This window comes from Papio anubis, chromosome X (genome assembly GCF_008728515.1).
Source record: "Papio anubis isolate 15944 chromosome X, Panubis1.0, whole genome shotgun sequence".
NCBI classification, from domain to species: Eukaryota; Metazoa; Chordata; class Mammalia; order Primates; family Cercopithecidae; genus Papio; species Papio anubis.
Window position 1 is genome coordinate 82,599,034 of NC_044996.1, and position 11,202 is coordinate 82,610,235.

Sequence of the window (11,202 nt, forward strand, 5' to 3'; positions counted from 1 at the left end):
GATAAAAGAATGATAGCTGGAAAATCATATAGTATTTGGAGATTAAACAATACACTTTCAAATAAAACATGGGTTAGAGAAGAAGTGTCAAGATAAATGTTAAAGTATTTTGAGATAATTTACCAAAATATGTGGGATGCAGCAAAAGCAGTGCTTACAGGGAAATTTGTAGCATTGAATGCATACATTAGAAAATAAGAAAGACCTTAAATAAATCACCTAAGCTTCCATCTTAGGAAACTAGAAAATAAAAGAGTAAATTCAGTCCAAAGTAAGTAGAAAAAAACAGGCAATAAAATTAAAACAGGAATCAATGAAATTGAAAACAGAACAATAGTAGAGAAAAAATAATACAATCAAAAGCTGGTTCTTTGGAAAGGTCAACAAGATTGAGAAACCTGTAGCCAGACTAACCAAGAAAAAAAGAGAGTAAACAGAGTTACTCATATCAGAAATTACAGAGGAGCCATTGCGACTGACCTCATGGACATTAAAAGGATAATACAAAGTATTATGAACAACTCTATGGCCACAAATTTGGTAACTTAGATAAAATGAACAAATTCCATGGCTTGTTTTTAATGAATAAGATATGGCAAAAGTGATGGGCTCTCACTGCATCTTTCCTCTTGGGATCTCTCTCTCCCTCTCTCCAGCTACCATGCTGTGAGGAGACTTAGGAAGCCTATGGATAGGTCCACATGACGAGGAAACAAAGCCTGACAACAGTCACATGAATTAGCTTAGAAATGGGTCTTCTTTGGCCTGTCGACAACCATGTAAAAGAGCCTGGAAGTGGACCTCTTACCCTACTTGAGCCTTCAAATGAGACTGCAACCCTAGATGAGAGGTTGGGTGCAACCTCATAAGAAGCTTTGAGCCAGAGGCACCTAACTAAGCCATGCCTGGATTCCAGACCCATAGAAACCGTGATATGATAAATGTTTGTTGTTTTTAGCTGCTATGTTTTAGGGAAATTTGTTATACAGCAATAGATAACTACAACATACTCTTTGACCAAGAAATTCTATTTCAGTGTTTCTATACTGGAGCAATTTATTTCAATCCTTTTCACATCAGAACATATATTTAAAATGCTAATATTGTGTCAGCTCATTGGAATAAACAGACAGTGTGCTCTTGGCCAGAGGCAACAGTCCCTAGGGGCAGCTGCTGAAGTCAGAGCTACCTTCCTGTAGATCTAAGGGGATCAATATATCAGAACACTTATAACTCAGTTGGGAAGCTCTGCCCTGAAGAAACTCTTCTATGTAGGCACAAGGAGCCATGCACTAGGATGTTCATTGAATCCTCACTTATAATTGCACAAAACAGAAACAGTAGGAAAAGAGATAAATTAGATAACTTATGCAAAATAAGGCCATACAATAATACGTTATAGTAATATATTGGATAATTGATACAGTAATATTCAGCAGTTAAAATGCATGACTTAGATCTACAGGTATCAAAATTGCTGAGTTTCAAAAATCAATAGAGTGAAAATCTAAGTTGCAAAAGTATATATTTATAATGATACCATTTGCATAATTTAAATACATAAAAAATTGTGTATTGGTCACAGATATATATATATCTGTAAATATATACTACATATATGCACAGATATATATATACACATCTGTAAATATATACTACATATATGCATATATGTATATATATACACATACACATACATATACACATATACATATATACACATCTATCTATACATAGATATATATATACACACACAAACATGAACAAGACGAGAGCACATCAACTTCCAAATAAGGCTTATTTTCAAGAGAGAGGTCAAGTGAATAGGATGAAGTGAGAGCTTCAACTGTACTATTTTGTTTCAAAAACAGAAGGATCTGAGGATCTGGAGAAAATAAAATTTGCGCAATCCATGTGACAGGTGCATTCAAATGTGTATTTTGTATTCTACTTTTCTGTATAGTTGACATATTTAAAAATATTTTATAAAGAAAATGTATCCTCTCTTGAGTCCAAAAATACATATACAAGCTGGGCACAGTGGCTCAAGCCTGTAACTCCAGCATGTTGGGAGACCGATGCAGGTGGATCGCTTGAGGTCAGGAGTTTGAGACCAGCCTGGTCAACATGGTGAAATCCCATCTCTGCCAAAAAATACAAAAACTAGCTGGGTGTGGTGGTGAGCACCTGCAGTCCCAGCAACTCAGGAGGCTGAGTCAGGAGAATTGCTTGAACTTGGGAGGTGGAGGTTACAGTGAGCCAAGATTGCGCCACTGTACTCCAGCCTGGGTGACAGAGCAAGACTCTGTCTCAAAAAAACAAAAAACAAAAATACATATACATTCAGTATATTGTATTGTCCCATTTCCTCATATCGTTATTTATTTTGCAGTCTATTTGATTTATCTATACCATAAGAAATGAGGTGAAGTTTCCCACTATAATTGCAGACTTCCTGATCTCTCTTTATATTTCTAACAGTATTTGTTTTATATATTTTGAAACTACGTTGTTTGGCACATAAATTTTTGTGACTATTATATTTTTTTTTTTAAAAAATGCGTTGTTCTGTAACATGCTTTTTTCACTTAATTTATTTATATTAGATCAGTACGTATATACTTGCCTTATTTCCTTTCTTCTTCTTTTTCTCTTTCTTTCTTTCTTTCTTTCTTTCTTTTTTTTTTTTGAGACAGGGTCTGAGTCTATTTTCTAGGCTGGATTGCAGTGGCGCAATCTTAGCTCACTGTAGCCTCAACCTCCTGGGCTCAAGTGATTCTCCCACCTCAGCCTCCCAAGTGGCTGGGACTATAGGCATGTGCCATTGTGCCACGGAAATTTTTACATTTTTTTGCAGAGATGGGGTTTCACCATATTGTCCAGGCTGGTCTGAAATTCCTGGGCTCAAGCAATCCTCCTGCCTTGGTCTCCCAAAGTGCTGTGATTACAGGTGTCAGCCACCATGTCTGTACATGAGCCACCAAGCAACATGTTTAAGTAAATTTAAGCAATTTATTTGTTGAGGAGAATTAAAGTGGTTTGCATTATCTTGCTACACTCCTATTCACATATCTTTCTCCACTTGTGTGTCTCAATAGAACACACAACAGAGAAGTTGACTAGAAGTAGAATTGCTAGATGAAAATGTATCTCCATTTAAAAAGTTGATAGCTTCAGATTTCTCGCCAATGAAGTTCAATTATTATTATCATTATTATTATCATCATTATTTTGAGACAGCATCTTGCTTGGTTGTCCAGGCTGGAGTGCAGTGGCGTGATCTCCACTCACTTCAGTCTCAACCTCCTAGGCTCACACAATCCTCCTGCCTCAGCCTCTTAAGTAGTTGGGACTACAGGCACACACCACCAGCTTGTCGTATCTTTCTCAGTGAATAAAGCAACCTGTTTTGTTCTCTTTAGTGCTTTTTACTCTGAGTTCTCGATGTTTAGGATATTGATGTTGTTACGAGTTTCTTTCCTCCTTCCTTTTCTTTCTTTCTTCCTTTTTTTTTTTTTTTTTTTTGCTTCTTTCTTTCCCTCATTCCCTCCCTCCCTTCCTTTTTTTCTGCTAGTATTTTACTGTCATATACATATTTTTTCTATTTCTGCTTTAGGTGAAACTCACAGAAATAGTATATAACTTGACTTTTAAAAACAAAATCCTCAAAATAAGAGTTTGGTTTTTATTAGGAGATGTTAACCCATAATGCATGCTGATATATTTAGATTCCTGCGTTTTTGTTTACTTTTCGCATCCTTTTTTTTTTGCACACCCCCAGCAACATTTCTTGACCTTTGTTCAGAATGAGTTTTTCTCTTTGTTCCACATATTATTACTTTAATGGTTTGAAAGTTATACATTCTATTTCTATTATGTTGCTACCCCTAAGATTTTTGTTCTCTTGTGCATTTTGTTTCCAGTAAGAACAAAACTTTGCTACTGTTGTGAACATAGGAAATGTTTACATTGGCTGTAAATATTAGAGTTCCATTATAAAGCGCAATTTAAAGACTTCAGTATTCAGTAAAATGGTATAAATCCAAAAGACATAACTGTAATATGTTTTAACTGCAATGCAATACCAGAATATGAACCTGTGTTGTGTCTTATGATCTCTTGAATAGAGAAGCTTGGTTTTGTGATTAGCAGCAACAAATTCAACACTAAACAGCTTCAGTTTGCTTTAACAATAAGGTTAAAAAAATTTAAGCTTACTGCAACCCTAAATATAGTTTCACAGGTTTAATACTTTCGGTACAACCATAACACGTAACATAGGATGTGATGTAGTAACGTAATTACTCTCACATTGGACTTAATCAGAAAGAATTTGCAGATTTTATTTTATTAAAAAAAAAAACAGAAGGGAATATAGCTAAATATTTAACATTAGTTAAAGCTGGGTGTTCGTGACATTTTTCGCTGTCCTTTGCTGTATCCTTGACGATTTCATCATTTAAGATGAAATAATGCTTTCGGGCCCACCCTGATTTGTGGAGAGCAGCTGCCGCCCCCGCCACATCAAGGGGGCGGGCTCCAGCTGACTTCACAATCACTTCCGCCGCCGCAGTCGCCACCCGCCCCGCTGCTGTCTGGCGGGGGAGGAGCTCGAGACCGGGAGCAGCGGCTCTGGCGGTCGTGGCGGTCGGAGGTCCGAGAGCTCTGCTTCTCTGAAAAGCGTGTGGCTTTCTGGACTTGGTGAGTGAAAGGCTGATTGTTTCCTCGATTCTTCCGGGCGCTGGCGGTGGCGCGAGTGGTCGGGCGCAGTGCGAGTGGCCGGGCACGGGGACGAGGATTTTGCGGGGTTCCTGGGAACTGCTTTTCAGGTTCGCCCCTCGGGAAGGGGTGGGGCGGACGCGGGACCTGACTGCAGAGTGAGGCCCATGTTCTACATCGGCCTGTTCTGGGGCCGCATCCTCCGCTGCCGGGAACCCCTTTCGTGTGGCGCGGTCCCCACTCGAGTGGCTTTCATCGCTATTGGGAGGGTAGTGGTGGTCGCGGCCCTCTCCCACTTCTCCCTGCCTCTCCTCCCCTCTCCTTCCTTCTTCCCTCCTCGGCCCCTTTGCGGAGCACTCCGTGGCCTTTCTTCCCATATTTTGCTGTTGTTTTGCCAAATGGTAAATGGTTAAGATTTTTAGGTAAAAATACTGTTCCCAGGGAAAAAATTGTAAGGAGGAAAAAATAATTATTCTCAGGGAAAACTAGACCCACGCACGCCCTTTTCTTTCATTTTGCCTCTTCCCTGCTACATCGGTTTGGGTCTCCCGTTTGAGCTGATGGCCTTTTCCCACCTCTTATTATGACATTGCATACCCCCTACCCCACACCCCTCCGTGTCTCGCGAGCACGCGCCCCCGCACAGAAGCTTTCCATTGCAGCCCCCTCCTTGCCCCTCCATCCTCAAGGTTCCAGTGCGTCTTCTCTCCCGCGCATGCGCAGGCACACGCAGCACACACCCTCTCACACACCCTCTCACACACCCTCTCACACACCCTCTCACACACCCTCACACCCTCCCATGCCTTCCCCCTCCTCTATCCGCCTACCACATACACACCTCTAGCACCGGCCCCCTCCCTGCTCGGCCTCTGTGTGCTCTCGCGAACACATGCCTATTCACACACCCCCTCAGGCTGCTCTCCTTCTTCCTTCCTGTCATATACACACATAAGGACATCCTTCTATTGCTGGCCAGTGACATGCATGTACAGCCACATGTGCTCATTCATACCCCCTCCTCAAATGCTCTCCTCTATTGATCTCTCCGCCACGTGTGTCAGACACAGCTCTTTCGCTGGTCCCTGAGGTGTACACACACACTCACATAAATCCTTCTATGGGGACACCACCTGCTTCCCTGCTTGCCATATCCACACAGGCAGGCATCGTTCTTTGATTGCCGGCCTCTGTTCCATCCACCTCAAGCGCATCCGTCTCCAGTGCTGCGCCACTCCCGACCCCCGCTTCCGTTTGTGCCTGCTGCATTTGCGCACACTGACATTTCTCCATTGTTGCCTCCCATTTTGACTAACATACGCACACTCAAACTCTCAGACACTCCTCTCCATTGCCAACCATACACTCCCCTGCCTGTGACATACACATAAACATGGGCATCCTTCTGTAGTTTCAGCTGCCACACATACAGCGACACACACAAACACCTTCCCTTTCCTCATAGATACACACACCCCTCTCCTCCAAAGCCACCCCACCCATGCCTGTCATTTTCATACCCACATCCAGAATCATTCTAACACTCATACCCTTTCCCCCTACAAACATAAACATCCCTCTGTTGCAGGATTGCTGGTCCCCTTCCACCTGTCCCTCTCCTCTTGATAGACACATAGGGACTTGTGCGCACACAGCAATCTGTATTTTCCACTCTATTCCAATTTGCATTTCTCCTGTATGTCTGCAGCACTCAGAAAAACGCAGACACCCCATAAAAAGAAAACTACAGCAGTCTTTCCTTTCCCCACATTGGCACAATTCTACAGTACTTCACCCACCTTCCAAGTGTCCGGTCACCCCCCATCTTCCGTCAGATTCTCCCCTAAGTCTGGCTTTCCTGCAAACCCAGTCTTGTAATCATTTTGCCAACATTAAAAATGTGTTCCAGGTCTACACCTGTCACTGGAATGCTACTCCAGGCCTTAGAAGAAAGTGAAACTAAATTTAAAGGCCCCTTATTCTTTCAGTTACGTGCCTGCTGAAGTGAAAATAAATCTCCCTGCTTTATTCTAAACTGATTTTACTTTCCCATCTGAAAAACGTGTGCAGGGAGCAGGAATCTTTCTGCCCGAGCCCCAGCTGTATTGAAAACCCTCCTAAGTCAGAGTGACGGGTCAGGAATCTAGCAAGCCTGTATGGCCCAATCCAACAGGAGGGTATCAGTCCAATACAGGTAGGAGGTATGGAAGAAGGCATGCTTATGTCAGTTTCAGGCCACCCACGAGCCAGCGGGAAAGGATTGCCAGCCAGAGAAAGACGAACTCCAAAGTCCCAATGCACAGATCAGCCTCCAGTCAAACCACCAAGAGGAGCCGATCGCCATTTTCCACTACTCGTCGTAGTTGGGACGACAGCGAGAGTTCGGGAACCAACCTAAATATTGATAATGAGGACTATTCCAGGTATCCGCCAAGAGAGTACAGAGCTTCGGGTAGCAGAAGAGGAATGACCTATGGACATATTGACTCTTATGGGGCAGATGATAGTGAGGAGGAGGGGGCTGGGCCTGTTGAGCGACCGCCAGCGAGAGGAAAAACTGGCAAGTTTAAAGATGATAAGCTGTATGACCCAGAGAAAGGGGCAAGGTCTTTGGCTGGGCCACCTCCACAGTTCTCTAGTTTTAGCCGTGATGTGAGAGAGGAGCGAGACAAGTTAGACCCAGTCCCTGCAGCAAGATGCTCAGCTAGCAGAGCTGACTTCCTGCCACAAAGTAGTGTGGCCTCACAGTCGTCTTCTGCTGAAGGCAAGGTGGCTACAAAAGGTGACAGCTTGGAGAGGGAGAAAAGGGAGCAAAATTTACCTGCACGTCCCAGCAGGGCTCCTGTGAGTATTTGTGGTGGTGGGGAAAACACCTCAAAGAGTGCAGAGGAACCTGTGGTCAGGCCCAAAATCAGAAACCTGTCAAGTCCAAACTGCGTGAAACCAAAAATTTTTTTTGATACTGATGATGATGATGATATGCCACACAGTACTTCCAGGTGGAGGGATACTGCCAATGACAATGAAGGCCACTCAGATGGCCCAGCAAGAAGAGGCAGAGGCGAGAGTTCAAGTGGCTATTCTGAGCCAAAGTACCCTGAAGACAAACGGGAAGTGAGGTGACCGGTGAGAAACCAGAAAGGTGCAGGGCGTGACACACCATGGCCGACCCTGACTTCTGGACGCACAGTGATGATTACTACAAATACTGCGAGGAAGACTCTGACAGTGACAAAGAGTGGATTGCTGCTCTGGAGTGAGTATCGAAGCGGGGAGCAGCCCTGTCTCAGTGGTGAAAGCTGGGAGACTCTGCGGAGGGAACACTCCACAGGCTGGGTGAGTGCCAGCACACTGGCAGCCCGGCCCGGTGCTGGAGTGCCAGTGCGGGGCTGGCCTTGAGGCCAGTGCTGGCAGCAGCCAGCAACAGGCCTGTGAAGTTAGAACCATCTCTTCAGGAAGAGCAGGCATCCCTGGAAGAAGGAGAAATTCCTTGGCTCCAGTACAATGAGAATGAGAGTAGCAGTGAGGGGGATAATGATTCTGGTCATGAGTTGATGCAGCCTGGGGTATTCATGCTGGATGGAAACAACAACTTGAAAGGTAATCTCCAGTGTGGCGAAGACCTAGGGAATTAGTTGGAGCCTCTTTGATGGATTTGCAGATGGGTTAGGAGTGGCTGAAGCCATTTCCTATGTGGATCCTCAGTTCCTCACCTACATGGCACTTGAAGAACGCCTGGCCCAGGCAATGGAAACTGCCCTTGCACACTTGGAGTCTCTTGCAGTGGATGTGGAGGTGGCCAATCCACCAGCAAGCAAGGAGAGCATTGACGCTCTTCCCGAGATCCTGGTCACTGAAGATCATGGCGCAGTTGGTCAGGAGATGTGCTGCCCCATCTGCTGTAGCGAATATGTGAAGGGGGAGGTGGCAACTGAGCTGCCATGCCACCACTATTTCCACAAGCCGTGTGTGTCCATCTGGCTTCAGAAGTCAGGCACCTGCCCTGTGTGCCGCTGCATGTTCCCTCCCCCACTCTAAAGACCAAGGCTGTTTACTCCTGGTCTGATTATTTTCCCCATCTGAAATCCACAATACTGCAGGAGCCCTCTTGAAATTAACAATGGAAACAAAACCAGTCAGTCAGTTAGCCTAAACCTATTGATTCCTCGTGATTATTTCCAATGTGAAAACAGTTGTGTATGATTGCATTAAAAATCATATCATCTTTTAGAGGTTAGAAAAGGGAAAACTAAACTTTATAAATGCTACTTGAGATTGCAGTAAGAACATACGTTTTCTAACCTGAAAGTTAAATCGCATTTGTTTTCTTCAGTAGAATGTGTTGCTGTTACTTGTAATGTCAAGTGTATCTGTTAAATATGTCCAAAAGGCAAAATCATTTTTGTTGCATGTTATGGGTCGATGTTCCTGTAATTGCAGTGCTGTAAAAGCTTATTAAAGTTTTTCTTTTGGTTTTACATGGTATAATGGAATTCTTTGGTTTTGTCTGAAACAGTGGTACTGAATGACTTTATAATTGATCCCTTGCATTTGCATCAAAAACTTTAGTTTCACTGGAAATGCTGACTTCAACAATCGCAAAAAAAAAAAAAAAAAAAAAAAAAAAAAAAAAAGAGGGCAGTGACTTTAAAAGTAGGAATAAAGTGTATGGTTGTCCAGCTACTACAGGGAAAAAGTCAAATAGATGAAGAAGGAAGAAAACAAAGAAGGAAAGAAAGAAACAATAAGAAAGCATGGTAAAGAAACAAAACAATGCCAGGATTAAGTCCAAACTGAATGTAGGGATGAATGAGTTGAAATCACCTTTGAGAAAATAGAAACTCTCAGAGGGAATGGGTCCAAAAAAATAAAGCTATATGCGAATTTTATAGCTTAACACAGTGACACAGATAGGAATAGAAAAAATATGCCACACAAGTGCTACAGGAAAATACAGGTACTCACTTACACAGAGTGAACAGGTTTTAACATTTGGCTATATTTGCTTCAGAGATGTCTCTCTCTCTCTCTTTCTCTCTCTCTCTCCTGCCACCCCTCTCTTCTCTCTCTCTCTCTCTCCAATAAATAATTTTTTTTTAAGCACAGGTGAAGTTCCTCAGCCCATAATATTTACCTTCTTTCTTACACAGAGGTAAGAAACACACCAGAAAATGGTGTGTTTACTTCTTGTGTGTGTCTTTAGACATATATATGAGTGTGTGTATGTATGTATATGTGTGTATATATTCATAATCAAATACAGTATTAATGTTTTTTAAATGGATATAATTGATAGACTATATATATCATTTTGCAACTTGAATTTTACGCTCAACAGTGTTTTGGAGACTTAGCCATTTCAATATATGTGGATGTAGTTCATGCAGTTTTAACTGCTGTATACAAAATATTAATTGTATGAATTACCACACCTTATTTATCCATTTCCCTACTGGTGAACACTTAGGTTCTTCCCAGCATTTTGCGGCAATGAACATACTAAACAGATGTCCTTTTGTGCACATGTGTGAAGTTCTCTAGAGGTAAGTATATGGAAGTGAAATTTCTGGGTTCTAGGGTTTGAGCATCTTCACCCCAACTAGATATTGCCAAATTGCTTTCCAAAGTCATTGTACTTGTTCATGCTCCTACTGACAGTTTCTGAGTGCTATTTCCGCGCATCTCCAACAGGCTGGATGTTGTTCAAGTTCAACCTGACTCATAATCGGTGACATGTAAATTAACACACCGATGAAACATATTACATCTATCAGAAGCCAATAGCTTTTCTTCATGATAATATCTAGTTTGGGCTAGGAAGAGATGAAATGAAAAGACTCATGGGGTTGGTGTGCATATAAACTATAGCGGTCTTCTTGGAGAACAGTTTGGGTAGTAGCTATCTATCAGCATATTCAATTGGTGCATGCACTTCAGCCCGACCTGGGTTCCTTGCTAGTATGGAATTAAAACTATGCAGCAGTTAAAAGTTGGATATACTGATACGGAAAGATCTCCAAGACAGTGTTAAGAAAGCATAGTGTAGAGTAATATGTACAGTGTTTGTGTAAAATAAAACCTTACAAAACCAAACTTTATATGAAAATGCCTAAGAATGTCTGGAAGGCGACGTGCCTAACTGATGGCAGGGGTTACCTCTAGGGAGGGACGGAGGATTGGGGGAAAGCAGTCAGGAAGGAGGCTTTTGTTTTTCACCTGAAATAATGAATTTGCTTCATATTTTTTACAGTGTCAGTGCATTTTCATGAATATTATTACAACAAAATAAGCAAAATCAAAAAATTTTCCAATTAGGAAAAGCAGGATGTCATTCTTCTCTCACTGCAAGTACAGAAATGTGGGTTGAAACTGCAGCTCTTTTTTCTGCAACTGGTCAAGCTGATATTTATGACTTTATCCCTCACAAGTCATTCTAGGTTTCCCCTTGGCCTTCAGCCAGCACCTCAGCTGGTTATGGAGGCT

General features: G+C 42.4%; 1 protein-coding gene across 1 annotated transcript; it reads left to right on the plus strand.

Annotated features, from left to right (window-relative positions):
* The first annotated feature begins 4,555 nt into the window (after positions 1-4,555).
* Positions 4,556-9,353, plus strand: PJA1 (praja ring finger ubiquitin ligase 1). Its single transcript, XM_003917826.5, is given in 7 exon segments — positions 4,556-4,701; positions 6,954-7,837; positions 7,840-7,975; positions 7,977-8,069; positions 8,071-8,154; positions 8,156-8,345; positions 8,347-9,353. Coding segments are annotated over 6 exon segments (1,737 nt in total). The 5' UTR covers positions 4,556-4,701; positions 6,954-7,014; the 3' UTR covers positions 8,758-9,353.
* The last annotated feature ends 1,849 nt before the right edge of the window (positions 9,354-11,202 follow it).